The 19,787-nt window shown below is 47.0% G+C and overlaps 1 protein-coding gene across 5 annotated transcripts in view; it reads right to left on the bottom strand.

Moving 5' to 3' along the window:
• GRAMD1A (GRAM domain containing 1A) overlaps positions 1-19,787 on the bottom strand; it is a 234,874-nt gene that overhangs the window by 38,957 nt on the left and 176,130 nt on the right. For all 5 annotated transcript variants that reach the window (XM_088480865.1, XM_088480864.1, XM_088480866.1 and 2 more), the window contains 5 exons: positions 8,463-8,595; positions 7,644-7,845; positions 4,019-4,174; positions 3,471-3,589; positions 1,793-1,929 (listed from right to left, as the gene is read on the bottom strand). In XM_088480865.1, coding sequence (XP_088336991.1) covers positions 1,793-1,929; positions 3,471-3,589; positions 4,019-4,174; positions 7,644-7,845; positions 8,463-8,595 — 747 coding nt within the window. The remainder of the gene's footprint in view (positions 1-1,792; positions 1,930-3,470; positions 3,590-4,018; positions 4,175-7,643; positions 7,846-8,462; positions 8,596-19,787) is intronic.

Raw genomic sequence — 19,787 nt, 5'->3', positions numbered from 1 at the left:
GAGCTGCGGGCTTAAATGCATTAATCAACCCATGAACCAAATCCCCATTATTTATTTATTTATTTATACATCATTGTGAGTGTTTAAACATGGTGAGTGCTGGGTTTTCTGATTTTATTTATTTAGGCAATGTGGTCACAGGCCACTTGCACCCCAGTCCTGGGAATGGCGAGTGCAGGTCTGTACCCCAAATCTAGTAGTGGCGAGTGCAGTGGATTTCTCCCCACCTCTGGAACTCTCTCCCTCTCCCCATCAGACTCTCCACCTGTTTGCAATCCTTCAAATGGGCTCTCAAGACTCATTACTTCATCAAAGCCTTCCAGCTCTCATCCTAACTCCCTGCTACATGCTCCTTCCTCACCATCTACCCCATCTGTGTCACCCCTGTTTGTCTTCCCCCACCTTTTTAGAATGTAAGCTCTCACGAGCAGGGCCATCTACCCTCTTGTGCTTCTCCTTACTATAGTGTCATCTACTTCTTACTCACCACTAGGGCACCTAACACTTGGTTGCTTATGCTCTGTTGCTTATCTGGGTGATATGGTCACTAATGTAGCAATATATATTATCCATGTCCTGTATTGTATTGTTCTGTAAGTCACTTGTATACAATTTGTTTATGTACTATGTAAGGCGCTGCGGAACACTTGTGGCGCCATATAAATAAATGATAATAATAATATATATTATATATATTTATTAATAGACAAAGACTGATAGAACCACAGAACTGTTTCCAGGCAGAGGTAGTGGTAGTAATAAAGTGAAAATGTAAAAATAATGTGGAGGACAAACATAACACTACTAAAAACAGTGGTATAAAAATACAGCTTCCCCAAGGTTTAAAGTAAAAAAAAAGATGAACAATCATCTAAAATGATCTGACAGAAAGCTAATAACACTGTGTCTCTGTCACTATGTGGGAGCTACGTCATCAGTCACTATGTGGGAGCTACGCCGTCAGTCACTATGTGGGAGCTACGCCGTCAGTCGCTATGTGGGAGCTACGCCGTCAGTCGCTATGTGGGAGCTACGCCGTCAGTCGCTATGTGGGAGATGCGCCGTCAGTCGCTATGTGGGAGATGCGCCGTCAGTCGCTATGTGGGAGATACGCCGTCAGTCACTATGTGGGAGCTACGCCGTCAGTCACTATGTGGGAGCTACGCCGTCAGTCGCTATGTGGGAGCTACGCCGTCAGTCGCTATGTGGGAGCTACGCCGTCAGTCGCTATGTGGGAGCTGCGCCGTCAGTCCCTATGTGGGAGCTACGCCATCAGTCACTATGTGGGAGCTACGCCGTCAGTCACTATGTGGGAGCTACGCCATCAGTCACTATGTGGGAGCTACGCCGTCAGTCACTATGTGGGAGCTACGCCGTCAGTCACTATGTGGGAGCTACGCCGTCAGTCACTATGTGGGAGCTACGCCGTCAGTCACTATGTGGGAGCTACGCCGTCAGTCACTATGTGGGAGCTACGCCGTCAGTCACTATGTGGGAGCTACGCCGTCAGTCACTATGTGGGAGCTACGCCGTCAGTCACTATGTGGGAGCTACGCCGTCAGTCACTATGTGGGAGCTACGCCATCAGTCACTATGTGGGCGCTACGCTATCAGTCACTATGTGGGAGCTACGCCATCAGTCACTATGTGGGAGCTACGCCATCAGTCACTATGTGGGAGCTGCGCCATCAGTCACATAGAGGGGTGGGCACGGCAGATGAGCCGTTCAGAGTAGGAGGGCTGAGTGGGCCCTTATTGAGCCATCAGAGATAGCAGTGAAACCAGCTGGTACCTGAGTCGGGCCTTGTTCTTGGCCACGCTGGAGATGCAGTACCGATGAGCAGTGTAGAAATAGTCCTGGTACGGGATCCCATAAGTGATGACTTGTGCATCCAGAACACTCATCGACCTCTTCACACTGTAGAGAGTCTGCGGGAGACACAGGAAAAAGCACATGAGACGGGAAGGGAACGGGCAGCACAGGACAAAGCTGGGGGTATGTATTGTGAGTCTCACAAGATCTTCCCGCACCAGTGTGACAGGACCCTCGGAAAGGCTCGGAGTGGCCACACGCTGCCCTTGCCCATCCCGCTACAAACTTGCCTAAAGTTGGACATACAGGGCCTGATTCAGGAGAGCATGCTATGCCGATGTCACGCGCAAGCGCCCGATGTTTTCAGTCTGCACATGCGTCCCGATGGTTACCACCGAAAGCCGCAGAACATAACAAGGGAGGGGGGCTAGCCAGACGCGGGTGTGTTGCGGTCAACGACTGTGTATTTGCCGCAGTGGCACAGACACTGGCTGCCATGTTCAGAGACTCTGTAGGGCTGGTGCCATGTCTGATGGTGCGACTGACGGCAAAGTTGCGGTTTAGCGCTGCAGCCATTGGGCACCTCTGTAGGAAGTTCATCGGCTACGGCATTAGCATAAAGGGGCAGTTGCGCTTGGGCAAAAGATGCGGTCACGGCTACAATTGCGCGTACCTCTGAATCAGGCCCACAATAGTAATCTTTGCAGGTGGTGAACTTGCAATGCGCTAATCGCTTGCCTAGCCCGCCTACGTCCTCTCCCGCATGTCCGACTGTGATCAGCTCTGGGGACTATATATAATGGTCGTTGACCTCATCACACATTAACCTACAATTGTAACCCTGGCTCTTATGTAACATATATTTTTAAATTTAGATCCTTAAGTATAATAAAGAACCATCACAAATGTGAAAACGCAGCACATACAGTATATTACAGGTATATTACAGGACACCATGTTCTAAATTGTGGGTTGGACAACATCACCAAATGCCAATAACACTGTAACGGGGTCACTAAACTTCTCGCCCAGCAACTCCACGTTTTTCAATAGGCTAAATATTTACTTATTTGATTAAAGGTCCTGATTCTGAGTGGTCGCTAGTCCTATCGGGGACCCTTCCTGCGGTTATCAGAAGACTGCACATGTGCTGTCACTGGGGAGATCAGATAGCACATTACGCTCCGCGTGCAGCTAAATCGCTCTCTCCGTAAAATGGGCGTTTCTGAGCGGTTACCATGCAGCTGTGCGGAACAGACGCATATCATGGGCATGTCGCCAGACTTCAGCGCTCGTTTGAGGCGTGAGGGCGCAGATTAAACTCCTGTTTTAGATGGATCATATCCATCCATGATGGCCTGGATGCAAATACAGATACTAATGACGACGGTCCTGGCTGAAGACGGGTAAAACGTGGACGGAGCGCGGCGTACTCATAACGGCGGCCGGATGCTCGCATAGACGTCCAGGTACTGGCATTAGCACGAGGCAGTAAATCTGGTGGCAGCTGGCGTCCGTATATATCCCAGGACTTTGCTTACGACTCAGAAACAGACCCAAAATGTCTAAGTATAAATGAGGATGGTGGAAATAAGGGAGAGACTGTGACAACATTATAATGTGTAGTATAAAGGTCAGGATCTAGTTCCCGGCTCACCTGAGTCTCCACCGCGGGGGCGGATTTTGGTCCCAAGGGGTTACTAATGGGAATGGTGTAGTTGATGACCCTGGATTGTTTACCGCTGCTGTCCGTTACCCAAGGGTTCACGATGACGTCTGTACGGAGCAGAAGAGAGGCGAGGAAATAACGCTATAGACAGACTATGGTAAAACGTAAACGCCTAGAAGAACTACGAGAGGGGGATAACGTGTATACGGAGATCAGGGCTATTTTTCTGGAAAAATAGGTTCGGGAACTGTGGGTGGAGCTACTGGGGGTGGAGCTACTGTGGGTGGAGCTACAGAAAAACAATTCTATATATGTATATATAATATATAGAAGTATTTAGAAAAGAAGGCACTCAAAAGGGATTTTAAAATAAAAGTTATCTTATGGAAAATACACGTTGGCCCAGGACCTTACATCATAGTATAACGGGAGGTTCGGGATCTGGGTTCCTGCTGATAAATAGCCCTGATAAAGATGATACAATAATAAGAATACTGGTCACAGAGGGGAACACGGCACTAAGGCTGATGTCTGACCGGTGAACTTTCTCTGATCCATGAATTCGCTCATAAAGCGGGTGTCCGAGGTCAGAGCCTGCAGCAGACGCTCCGCGGCGATGTGATACACAGTGTTGATTAGAAGCCTGCCCGGCAGGTCTGAGGAGGTGGCATCTTTAGAGAGAGCGCTACCATCTGACATGAGAGAGAGAGAGAGAGAGAGAGAGAGAGAGAGAGAGAGAGAACAATTAGAGATAAAATGGCTGTATGGCCTGGTACAGAGCAGAGACATGTACAGCGCATACAGGCGCAATCTAACGCAGCCAATCCGCCTTCCATGTAACATTTCTCCAACCTTTGGGTCCCATCTACCAATGAGCACATTTATATTTTATCAGCATGTTTAATTATTTTCCTCCGAAGTCCCTTTTTTTGCAGCCTGGGATATCGGAGCAGCTGAAAGATTTGCCATTTCAGCTTTTTGACCTGTATTTGAACTAGGGATGTGCAGGCTCGGATAGGTTCGAGTTTGCACGCCGAGTTCGGATTTTTCCCTCCAAAAAACAGGACTCAGAAAGAGGCAAAACGTCATCTTGCACGGACAAACATCATCATTCCTGTCCACCTATCCGAGCCTGCACATCCATAATTTGAACCCATTAGGGCACTGTCCTATGGTTGTGGCAGCAACATCACCTCTCTAATAGGCTGCATAATATGTGTGCGCCATATAAATGACTGCTAATAAACAAAATAAATAATGGAAACTTTTCTTTTTACGATTTAGCCAGGAACACAAATCAGTATTCACAGTTGGAGGCTGTTAGTTAATGCTCAGGATACTGCTAATAAGATCTGTATGTCAGGAGCCATTGCTGGGGCCACCGTCTGCTCGCTGTGACAGCAATCAGGATGGCAGGCAGGGAAAAGACACACAGCGGCCTCCCCAGCCGCCCTCGTTATCCAGCGCCAGATGCTGCAGATGATACTGTGACTCCAGGCTGTGAGATTACTCAGACTGATCCAATACAGGACTGCACTGATATCCTATCATCCCTTCACCCAGGTAGCACCAGTCACACCGCACTGTACTGTGCCTCCATAGTGTCCAGTCACACCACACTGTTCTGTGCCTCCAAAGTGTCCAGTCACACGCACTGTACTGTGCCTCCATAGTGTCCAGTCACACCACACTGTACTGTGCCTCCATAGTGTCCAGTCACACCACACTGTACTGTGCCTCCATAGTGTCCAGTCACACCACACTGTACTGTGCCTCCATAGTGTCCAGTCACACCACACTGTACTGTGCCTCCATAGTGTCCAGTCACACCACACTGTTCTGTGCCTCCATAGTGTCCAGTCACACCACACTGTACTGTGCCTCCATAGTGTCCAGTCACACCACACTGTACTGTGCCCCCATAGTGTCCAGTCACACCGCACTGTACTGTGCCTCCATAGTGTCCAGTCACACCACACTGTACTGTACCTCCATAGTGTCCAGTCACACCGCACTGTACTGTGCCTCCATAGTGTCCAGTCACACCGCACTGTACTGTGCCTCCATAGTGTCCAGTCACACCACACTGTACTGTGCCTCCATAGTGTCCAGTCACACCACACTGTACTGTGCCTCCATAGTGTCCAGTCACACCACACTGTACTGTGCCTCCATAGTGTCCAGTCACACCGCACTGTACTGTGCCTCCATGGTGTCCAGTCACACCGCACTGTACTGTGCCTCCATAGTGTCCAGTCACACCGCACTGTACTGTGCCTCCATGATGTCCAATCACACCGCACTGTACTGTGCCTCCATGGTGTCCAATCACACCGCACTGTACTGTGCCTCCATGGTGTCCAATCACACCGCACTGTACTGTGCCTCCATGGTGTCCAGTCACACTGCACTGTACTGTGCCTCCATAGTGTCCAGTCACACCGCACTGTACTGTGCCTCCATAGTGTCCAGTCACACCGCACTGTACTGTGCCTCCATGATGTCCAATCACACCGCACTGTACTGTGCCTCCATAGTGTCCTGTCACACTGCACTGTGCGCCCATGGTGTCCAATCACACCGCACTGTACTGTGCCTCCATAGTGTCCAGTCACACCGCACTGTACTGTGCCTCCATAGTGTCCAGTCACACCACACTGTACTGTGCCTCCATAGTGTCCAGTCACACCACACTGTACTGTGCCTCCATGATGTCCAATCACACCGCACTGTACTGTGCCTCCATAGTGTCCAGTCACACCGCACTGTACTGTGCCTCCATGGTGTCCAATCACACCGCACTGTACTGTGCCTCCATGGTGTCCAATCACACCACACTGTACTGTGCCTCCATGGTGTATATTCTTACAGAGGCAATGGGAGAAAGGCAAACAGCAGTTATCAGGGCTCAAAGTACGTAAGAAAATATATCCCGCTTATAGTACATATACAGGTAGTGTACGCAAACAATGTAATGCAAATCTTCTAAAGGAGAGATTTTTGATCATTAATCACGAGAGGGGAGGGGGTAAAAAATAAAATGACCCAGGCCTGCATGGGGGCCCTGACCTGCCAAAGAGCCCCCAACAGGACAAAAGGAGCCTAAAATTTGAAATATAGCATGGCTAGATGTCCGGCATTGCCCATAACGCTCCTGCAAATTATATATAGCATAATGCACCCCCATTGAAGATAATGCGGATCAAATAAGCAAACAAGTAATTATGTGACAAAAAGAACAGTGGACTTTAATAGCCCGATGACACATAAGCACCCAGCTTGGGCATCTGTTATATTTTGTGGTAATTCTGTAGTGTATAGGATTTGATGGGCTGTGAGCTACAGAAGAGATAAATGGTTTGTTAGGGGAGATCTCAGCTGCTTCAGCTTGGAGTATTCCTCACCCCCCCCCCCCCATGACATCACAACTCGCCAAGTATAAGCCATGACATCACAACTCGCCAAGTATAAGCCATGACATCACAACTCGCCAAGTATAAGCCATGACATCACAACTCGCCAAGTATAAGCCATGACATCAGAACTCACCAAGTATAAGCCATGACATCAGTACTCACCAAGTATAAGCCATGGCATCAGAACTCACCAAGTATAAGCCATGACATCAGTACTCACCAAGTATAGGCCATGACATCAGAACTCACCAAGTACAAGCCATGACATCAGAACTCACCAAGTACAAGCCATGACATCAGAACTCACCAAGTACAAGCCATGACATCAGAACTCACCACATTTATACAGATATTTTTATAACATTTATACAGATGTGTCATTTAACCATCCTTCTGACCAAACATTTTCGTGGCTATTCATGAAACAAAAACATCTTATGATAAATTGTCTCATCTCGTGATGAGGTCTCACAGCCCATGATGAGGTCTCACAGCCCATGATGAGGTTTCACAAGCTACAGTAATACAATAGACATCTGTAGAACAATAGCTTATGACACTTTATCATGAGTTACATTGTGCTATCACAAGGCTGTTTTTGTTTCATTATCATATAACTCAAAGCTGCTCTATCTACTGTAAGTTATGTCTGACCAGGAGTATAGTTAAATGAGAACAATTCTGTACACTTACCAGTCTCACATGTGCTTTATAAGACTATAATTATTTACGTGCACATACTGACCCTCGTCCTGTGTGGAGCTGGGGGTGGAGTTGTTGCTTGGGTCAGTGGGCAGGTCTTCGCTGGGGAGAAGGTCTAGACCAGGCAGGGAGTCCAGGAGTCCAGCACTGGTCATCTCCGAGAGAGGAGTCACTGTCTGGCTGGAGGAACCATCCAGCTGAGAGTCTGAGAGGGCATCCGACTGTCCGGTCATGTCTTCCGTAGGCTGAAATGCACCATTACCACTACATGTAACCACTGTATCACTAAGGGAGGACATTTGTCATACCTCCTAATGAGGGCGTGCGGAGACGTTGTCACAGCAACCAATCAGAATCCAGCTTTCATTCCATAGAATGTACTGGACAAATGACAGTTATAATCTGAATGGTTGCTGTGGGCAATACCTCTGCTTGTCCTCTTAGAAGGTTTGATAAATCCCAGCGTAAGTCAGTAAAATATGCTCACAAACTACATAATAAATAATAGACAGCCAAAAATATCACAGAGTACAGCGCTCGCCCCGTTACAGAAGTTACCAGCAGCAGACACGCAATTACTGAAATGGTGAACGGGTGACCTGACAGCCAGCTTGTGTCAGTGGAGAGGTCGTCTGTCAGTCACTGTATCCAGCACAGTCTATAAAATGACAGTTAGAAGCTGATTGGTTGCTTACAGGTAACTTCTCCCCTTTATAGCTCTCGTCGGTTTGATACATCTCCCCCTCTGTATGTGTTCAGGGGTTGGTGGCTTCGATAATTATAACTGTGTTACCATCTAACAGTAAACAGCCCTGTGACTGTCTCCACTAAGCGCTGATCGCTGGGGGAACGAGGGTCTTACCGTTAGCATCCCCTCACTGCTGGCAATGGAGGTGAAGGAGTCAGTGGCCGGCAGCTTGGGGCTGGTGCTCAGTTTGGTGTCACGGGAGGACATTTCGCTCAGATCGGGGACCTCGGGAAACTCTTCGCTGACGCTAAAAAAGGGAAAATACGATCACGTCTGAAAACTCATTAGCTCCACCCACTTGTGTCACATGATGTATAAAGAATATAAAAAAGCAGAAACACTGCAACACAAAAAAAATCAGCCATATGAGTAGTTTCAACATGTTCAAGTTTTAAAGGGTCAGTAAAAATGTAACATGAAAATGAGCTTGTACCACTCACCATCACCGTTTTAGTCCCTATAGTATAAAATAATTGCAATGGAAGATATTTCATTAAAATGAGTATAAAGGGAAAAAGAAAAGAGGAGACAACCATTGCAAGTGAGCAACGAGCTTTCCCTTCTTCTCCCCCACACTAGTATAGGACCATGACCCTAACATTGTCAGATCAGATAACCCCCTCCCCAATATACACTACGTAGACAAAACTGATTGGACATACCCACGCAAGCAAAATGCATACCATCGCACACAAGTTCCAAATGGTCACAATTGTGGCGGTTCTGACAAAAACACTTGCTCTTGTACTTCTACAAAAACTTATTTATCAGGACGGCAATGTCACCTCTCATGTTACCAGGGTGACGCTGGACCTGTATACAGAACATTTGGTAACCCGGATGGACTGGCCGCTCAGAGTCCAGATCTTACCCCCATTGAGAACCTCTGGGATGAATTGGAGCGCTGGGGGCATTCTAGGCCGACTGCACGTGGTCACCGACACAGTACTGACGTCACTATAACATCTCAATGCACATGGTGACCTACACAGTACTGTCATCACTATAACATCTCACTGCACGTGGTGACCTACACAGTACTGACATCACTATAACATCTCACTGCACGTGGTGACCTACACAGTACTGACATCACTATAACATCTCACTGCACATAGTGACCTACACAGTACTGACCTCACTATAACATCTCACTGCACGTGGTGACCTACACAGTACTGACCTCACTATAACATCTCACTGCACGTGGTGACCTACACAGTACTGACCTCACTATAACATCTCACTGCACGTGGTGACCTACACAGTACTGACATCACTATAACATCTCACTGCACGTGGTGACCTACACAGTACTGACCTCACTATAACATCTCACTGCACGTGGTGACCTACACAGTACTGACCTCACTATAACATCTCACTGCACGTGGTGACCTACACAGTACTGACCTCACTATAACATCTCACTGCACGTGGTGACCTACACAGTACTGACCTCACTATAACATCTCACTGCACGTGGTGACCTACACAGTACTGACCTCACTATATCATCTCACTGCACGTGGTGACCTACACAGTACTGACATCACTATAACATCTCACTGCACATAGTGACCTACACAGTACTGACCTCACTATAACATCTCACTGCACGTGGTGACCTACACAGTACTGACCTCACTATAACATCTCACTGCACGTGGTGACCTACACAGTACTGACCTCACTATAACATCTCACTGCACGTGGTGACCTACACAGTACTGACATCACTATAACATCTCACTGCACGTGGTGACCTACACAGTACTGACCTCACTATAACATCTCACTGCACGTGGTGACCTACACAGTACTGACCTCACTATAACATCTCACTGCACGTGGTGACCTACACAGTACTGACCTCACTATAACATCTCACTGCACGTGGTGACCTACACAGTACTGACCTCACTATAACATCTCACTGCACGTGGTGACCTACACAGTACTGACCTCACTATATCATCTCACTGCACGTGGTGACCTACACAGTACTGACATCACTATAACATCTCACTGCACGTGGTGACCTACACAGTACTGACCTCACTATAACATCTCACTGCACGTGGTGACCTACACAGTACTGACATCACTATAACATCTCACTGCACGTGGTGACCTACACAGTACTGACATCACTATAACATCTCACAGCACGTGGTGACCTACACAGTACTGACGTCACTATAACATCTCACTGCACGTGGTGACCTACACAGTACTGACGTCACTATATCATCTCACTGCACGTGGAGACCTACACAGTACTGACATCACTATAACATTTCACTGCACGTGGTGACCTACACAGTACTGACATCACTATAACATCTCACTGCACGTGGTGACCTACACAGTACTGACATCACTATAACATCTCACTGCACGTGGTGACCTACACAGTACTGACGTCACTATAACATCTCAATGCACATGGAGACCTACACAGTACTGACATCACTATAACATTTCACTGCACGTGGTGACCTACACAGTACTGACATCACTATAACATCTCCCTGCACGTGGTGACCTACACAGTACTGACGTCACTATAACATCTCACTGCACGTGGTGACCTACACAGTACTGACGTCACTATAACATCTCACTGCACGTGGTGACCTACACAGTACTGACATCACTAACATCTCACTGCACGTGGTGACCTACACAGTACTGACATCACTATAACATCTCACTGCACTTAGTGACCTACTGACATCACAGAACATCTCACTGCACGTAGTGACCTACACAGTACTGACATCACTATAACATCTCACTGCACGTGGTGACCTACACAGTACTGACGTCACTAACATCTCACTGCACGTGGTGACATACACAGTACTGACATCACTATAACATCTCACTGCACGTGGTGACCTACACAGTACTGACGTCACTATAACATCTCACTGCACGTGGTGACCTACACAGTACTGACATCACTATAACATCTCACTGCACGTGGTGACCTACACAGTACTGACGTCACTAACATCTCACTGCACGTGGTGACATACACAGTACTGACGTCACTATAACATCTCACTGCACGTGGTGACCTACACAGTACTGACATCACTATAACATCTCACTGCACATGGTGACCTACACAGTACTGACGTCACTATAACATCTCACTGCACATAGTGACCTACACAGTACTGACATCACTATAACATCTCACTGCACGTGGTGACCTACACAGTACTGACATCACTATAACATCTCACTGCACATAGTGACCTACACAGTACTGACATCACTATAACATCTCACTGCACGTGGTGACCTACACAGTACTGACGTCACTATAACATCTCACTGCACGTAGTGACCTACACAGTACTGACATCACTATAACATCTCACTGCACATAGTGACCTACACAGTACTGACCTCACTATAACATCTCACTGCACGTGGTGACCTACACAGTACTGACGTCACTATAACATCTCACTGCACGTGGTGACCTACACAGTACTGACATCACTATAACATCTCACTGCACGTGGTGACCTACACAGTACTGACGTCACTATAACATCTCAATGCACATGGTGACCTACACAGTACTGACGTCACTAACATCTCACTGCACGTGGTGACCTACACAGTACTGACGTCACTATAACATCTCACTGCACGTGGTGACCTACACAGTACTGACGTCACTAACATCTCACTGCACGTAGTGACCTACACAGTACTGACATCACTATAACATCTCACTGCACGTAGTGACCTACACAGTACTGACATCACTATAACATCTCACTGCACGTGGTGACCTACACAGTACTGACCTCACTATAACATCTCACTGCACGTGGTGACCTACACAGTACTGACGTCACTATAACATCTCACTGCACGTGGTGACCTACACAGTACTGACATCACTATAACATCTCACTGCACGTGGTGACCTACACAGTACTGACGTCACTAACATCTCACTGCACGTGGTGACATACACAGTACTGACGTCACTATAACATCTCACTGCACGTGGTGACCTACACAGTACTGACATCACTATAACATCTCACTGCACATAGTGACCTACACAGTACTGACATCACTATAACATCTCACTGCACGTGGTGACCTACACAGTACTGACATCACTATAACATCTCACTGCACATAGTGACCTACACAGTACTGACATCACTATAACATCTCACTGCACGTGGTGACCTACACAGTACTGACGTCACTATAACATCTCACTGCACGTAGTGACCTACACAGTACTGACATCACTATAACATCTCACTGCACATAGTGACCTACACAGTACTGACCTCACTATAACATCTCACTGCACGTGGTGACCTACACAGTACTGACGTCACTATAACATCTCACTGCACGTGGTGACCTACACAGTACTGACATCACTATAACATCTCACTGCACGTGGTGACCTACACAGTACTGACGTCACTATAACATCTCAATGCACATGGTGACCTACACAGTACTGACGTCACTAACATCTCACTGCACGTGGTGACCTACACAGTACTGACGTCACTATAACATCTCACTGCACGTGGTGACCTACACAGTACTGACGTCACTAACATCTCACTGCACGTAGTGACCTACACAGTACTGACATCACTATAACATCTCACTGCACTTAGTGACCTACACAGTACTGACATCACTATAACATCTCACTGCACGTAGTGACCTACACAGTACTGACATCACTATAACATCTCACTGCACGTGGTGACCTACACAGTACTGACGTCACTATAACATCTCACTGCACGTGGTGACCTACACAGTACTGACCTCACTATAACATCTCACTGCACGTGGTGACCTACACAGTACTGACGTCACTATATCATCTCACTGCACGTGGAGACCTACACAGTACTGACATCACTATAACATCTCACTGCACGTGGTGACCTACACAGTACTGACATCACTATAACATCTCACTGCACGTGGTGACCTACACAGTACTGACATCACTATAACATCTCACTGCACGTGGTGACCTACACAGTACTGACGTCACTATAACATCTCAATGCACGTGGTGACCTACACAGTACTGACGTCACTATAACATCTCACTGCACGTGGTGACCTACACAGTACTGACGTCACTATAACATCTCACTGCACGTGGTGACCTACACAGTACTGACATCACTAACATCTCACTGCACGTGGTGACCTACACAGTACTGACATCACTATAACATCTCACTGCACGTAGTGACCTACACAGTACTGAAATCACTATAACATCTCACTGCACGTGGTGACCTACACAGTACTGACGTCACTAACATCTCACTGCACGTGGTGACATACACAGTACTGACGTCACTATAACATCTCACTGCACGTGGTGACCTACACAGTACTGACCTCACTATAACATCTCACTGCACGTGGTGACCTACACAGTACTGACATCACTATAACATCTCACTGCACATGGTGACCTACACAGTACTGACGTCACTATAACATCTCACTGCACGTGGTGACCTACACAGTACTGACCTCACTATAACATCTCACTGCACGTGGTGACCTACACAGTACTGACATCACTAACATCTCACTGCACGTGGTGACCTACACAGTACTGACATCACTATAACATCTCACTGCACGTAGTGACCTACACAGTACTGACCTCACTATAACATCTCACTGCACGTGGTGACCTACACAGTAATGACGTCACTATAACATCTCACTGCACGTGGTGACCTACACAGTACTGACCTCACTATAACATCTCACTGCACGTGGTGACCTACACAGTACTGACCTCACTATAACATCTCACTGCACGTGGTGACCTACACAGTACTGACGTCACTAACATCTCACTGCACGTGGTGACATACACAGTACTGACGTCACTATAACATCTCACTGCACGTAGTGACCTACACAGTACTGACATCACTATAACATCTCACTGCACATAGTGACCTACACAGTACTGACATCACTATAACATCTCACTGCACATGGTGACCTACACAGTACTGACATCACTATAACATCTCACTGCACATAGTGACCTACACAGTACTGACCTCACTATAACATCTCACTGCACGTGGTGACCTACACAGTACTGACATCACTATAACATCTCACTGCACGTGGTGACCTACACAGTACTGACGTCACTATAACATCTCAATGCACATGGTGACCTACACAGTACTGACATCACTATAACATCTCACTGCACTTAGTGACCTACACAGTACTGACATCACTATAACATCTCACTGCACGTAGTGACCTACACAGTACTGACATCACTATAACATCTCACTGCACGTGGTGACCTACACAGTACTGACGTCACTATAACATCTCACTGCACGTGGTGACCTACACAGTACTGACCTCACTATAACATCTCACTGCACGTGGTGACCTACACAGTACTGACGTCACTATATCATCTCACTGCACGTGGAGACCTACACAGTACTGACATCACTATAACATCTCACTGCACGTGGTGACCTACACAGTACTGACATCACTATAACATCTCACTGCACGTGGTGACCTACACAGTACTGACATCACTATAACATCTCACTGCACGTGGTGACCTACACAGTACTGACGTCACTATAACATCTCACTGCACGTGGTGACCTACACAGTACTGACATCACTATAACATCTCACTGCACGTGGTGACCTACACAGTACTGACCTCACTATAACATCTCACTGCACGTGGTGACCTACACAGTACTGACGTCACTATAACATCTCCCTGCACGTGGTGACCTACACAGTACTGACCTCACTATAACATCTCACTGCACGTGGTGACCTACACAGTACTGACGTCACTATAACATCTCACTGCACGTGGTGACCTACACAGCACTGACCTCACTATAACATCTCAATGCACGTGGTGACCTACACAGTACTGACATCACTATAACATCTCAATGCACATGGTGACCTACACAGTACTGACGTCACTATAACATCTCACTGCACGTGGTGACCTACACAGTACTGACGTCACTATAACATCTCACTGCACGTGGTGACCTACACAGTACTGACATCACTAACATCTCACTGCACGTGGTGACCTACACAGTACTGACATCACTATAACATCTCAATGCACGTAGTGACCTACACAGTACTGACATCACTATAACATCTCACTGCACGTGGTGACCTACACAGCACTGACGTCACTATAACATCTCACTGCACGTGGTGACCTACACAGTACTGACCTCACTAACATCTCACTGCACGTGGTGACCTACACAGTACTGACGTCACTAACATCTCACTGCACGTGGTGACATACACAGTACTGACGTCACTATAACATCTCACTGCACGTGGTGACCTACACAGTACTGACCTCACTATAACATCTCACTGCACGTGGTGACCTACACAGTACTGACATCACTATAACATCTCACTGCACATGGTGACCTACACAGTACTGACGTCACTATAACATCTCACTGCACGTAGTGACCTACACAGTACTGACCTCACTATAACATCTCACTGCACGTGGTGACCTACACAGTAATGACGTCACTATAACATCTCACTGCACGTGGTGACCTACACAGTACTGACCTCACTATAACATCTCACTGCACGTGGTGACCTACACAGTACTGACGTCACTAACATCTCACTGCAAGTGGTGACATACACAGTACTGACGTCACTATAACATCTCACTGCACGTGGTGACCTACACAGTAGTGACATCACTATAACATCTCACTGCACATAGTGACCTACACAGTACTGACATCACTATAACATCTCACTGCACGTGGTGACCTACACAGTACTGACATCACTATAACATCTCACTGCACATAGTGACCTACACAGTACTGACATCACTATAACATCTCACTGCACGTGGTGACCTACACAGTACTGACGTCACTATAACATCTCACTGCACGTAGTGACCTACACAGTACTGACATCACTATAACATCTCACTGCACATGGTGACCTACACAGTACTGACCTCACTATAACATCTCACTGCACGTGGTGACCTACACAGTACTGACATCACTATAACATCTCACTGCACGTGGTGACCTACACAGTACTGACGTCACTATAACATCTCAATGCACGTGGTGACCTACACAGTACTGACGTCACTAACATCTCACTGCACGTGGTGACCTACACAGTACTGACGTCACTATAACATCTCACTGCACGTGGTGACCTACACAGTACTGACGTCACTATAACATCTCACTGCACGTGGTGACCTACACAGTACTGACATCACTAACATCTCACTGCACGTAGTGACCTACACAGTACTGACATCACTATAACATCTCACTGCACTTAGTGACCTACACAGTACTGACATCACTATAACATCTCACTGCACGTGGTGACCTACACAGTACTGACGTCACTAAAACATCTCACTGCACGTGGTGACATACACAGTACTGACGTCACTATAACATCTCACTGCACGTGGTGACCTACACAGTACTGACATCACTATAACATCTCACTGCACTTAGTGACCTACACAGTACTGACATCACTATAACATCTCACTGCACGTAGTGACCTACACAGTACTGACATCACTATAACATCTCACTGCACGTGGTGACCTACACAGTACTGACATCACTATAACATCTCACTGCACTTAGTGACCTACACAGTACTGACATCACTATAACATCTCACTGCACGTAGTGACCTACACAGTACTGACATCACTATAACATCTCACTGCACGTGGTGACCTACACAGTACTGACGTCACTATAACATCTCACTGCACGTGGTGACCTACACAGTACTGACCTCACTATAACATCTCACTGCACGTGGTGACCTACACAGTACTGACGTCACTATATCATCTCACTGCACGTGGTGACCTACACAGTACTGACATCACTATAACATCTCACTGCACGTGGTGACCTACACAGTACTGACGTCACTATAACATCTCACTGCACGTGGTGACCTACACAGTACTGACGTCACTATAACATCTCACTGCACGTGGAGACCTACACAGTACTGACCTCACTATAACATCTCACTGCACGTGGTGACCTACACAGTACTGACCTCACTATAACATCTCACTGCACGTGGTGACCTACACAGTACTGACCTCACTATAATATCTCACTGCACGTGGTGACCTACACAGTACTGACCTCACTATAACATCTCACTGCACGTGATGACCTACACAGTACTGACATCACTATAACATCTCACTGCACGTGGTCACCGACACAGTACTGACGTCACTATAACATCTCACTGCACGTGGTGACATACACAGTACTGACGTCACTATAACATCTCACTGCACGTAGTGACCTACACAGTACTGACGTCACTATAACATCTCACTGCACGTGGTGACCTACACAGTACTGACATCACTATAACATCTCACTGCACGTGGTGACCTACACAGTACTGACCTCACTATAACATCTCACTGCACGTGGTGACCTACACAGTACTGACGTCACTATAACATCTCACTGCACGTGGTGACCTACACAGTACTGACCTCACTATAATATCTCACTGCACGTGGTGACCTACACAGTACTGACCTCACTATAACATCTCACTGCACGTGATGACCTACACAGTACTGACATCACTATAACATCTCACTGCACGTGGTCACCGGCACAGTACTGACGTCACTATAACATTTCACTGCACGTAGTGACCTACACAGTACTGACGTCACTATAACATCTCACTGCACGTGGTGACCTACACAGTACTGACGTCACTATAACATCTCACTGCACGTGGTGACCTACACAGTACTGACCTCACTATAACATCTCACTGCACGTGGTGACCTACACAGTACTGACGTCACTATAACATCTCACTGCACGTGGTGACCTACACAGTACTGACCTCACTATAACATCTCACTGCACGTGGTGACCTACACAGTACTGACCTCACTATAACATCTCACTGCACGTGGTGACCTACACAGTACTGACGTCACTATAACATATCACTGCACGTGGTGACCTACACAGTACTGACATCACTATAACATCTCACTGCACGTGGTGACCTACACAGTACTGACATCACTATAACATCTCACTGCACGTGGTGACCTACACAGTACTGACGTCACTAACATCTCACTGCACGTGGTGACCTACACAGTACTGACATCACTATAACATCTCACTGCACGTGGTGACCTACACAATACTGACGTCACTATAACATCTCACTGCACGTGGTGACCTACACAGTACTGACCTCACTATAACATCTCACTGCACGTGGTGACCTACACAGTACTGACGTCACTATAACATCTCACTGCACGTGGTGACCTACACAGTACTGACATCACTATAACATCTCACTGCACGTGGTGACCTACACAGTACTGACCTCACTATAACATCTCACTGCACGTGGTGACCTACACAGTACTGACGTCACTATAACATCTCACTGCACGTGGTGACCTACACAGTACTGACCTCACTATAACATCTCACTGCACGTGGTGACCTACACAGTACTGACGTCACTATAACATATCACTGCACGTGGTGACCTACACAGTACTGACATCACTATAACATCTCACTGCACGTGGTGACCTACACAGTACTGACATCACTATAACATCTCACTGCACGTGGTGACCTACACAGTACTGACGTCACTAACATCTCACTGCACGTGGTGACCTACACAGTACTGACATCACTATAACATCTCACTGCACGTGGTGACCTACACAATACTGACGTCACTATAACATCTCACTGCACGTGGTGACCTACACAGTACTGACCTCACTATAACATCTCACTGCACGTGGTGACCTACACAGTACTGACGTCACTATAACATCTCACTGCACGTGGTGACCTACACAGTACTGACATCACTATAACATCTCACTGCACGTGGTGACCTACACAGTACTGACCTCACTATAACAACTCACTGCACGTGGTGACCTACACAGTACTGACGTCACTATAACATCTCACTGCACGTGGTGACCTACACAGTACTGACATCACTATAACATCTCACTGCACGTGGTGACCTACACAGTACTGACGTCACTATAACATCTCACTGCACATGGTGACCTACACAGTACTGACATCACTATAACATCTCACTGCACGTTGTGACCTACACAGTACTGACATCAATATAACATCTCACTGCACGTGGTGACCTACACAGTACTGACGTCACTATAACATCTCACTGCACGTGGTGACCTACACAGTACTGACATCACTAACATCTCACTGCACGTGGTGACCTACACAGTACTGACAT

Source organism: Taudactylus pleione, unplaced genomic scaffold (assembly GCF_031769625.1).
Source record: "Taudactylus pleione unplaced genomic scaffold, aTauple2 ptg000257l, whole genome shotgun sequence".
Taxonomy (NCBI): Eukaryota; Metazoa; Chordata; class Amphibia; order Anura; family Myobatrachidae; genus Taudactylus; species Taudactylus pleione.
This window is presented reverse-complemented; position numbering and strand designations above follow the sequence as displayed.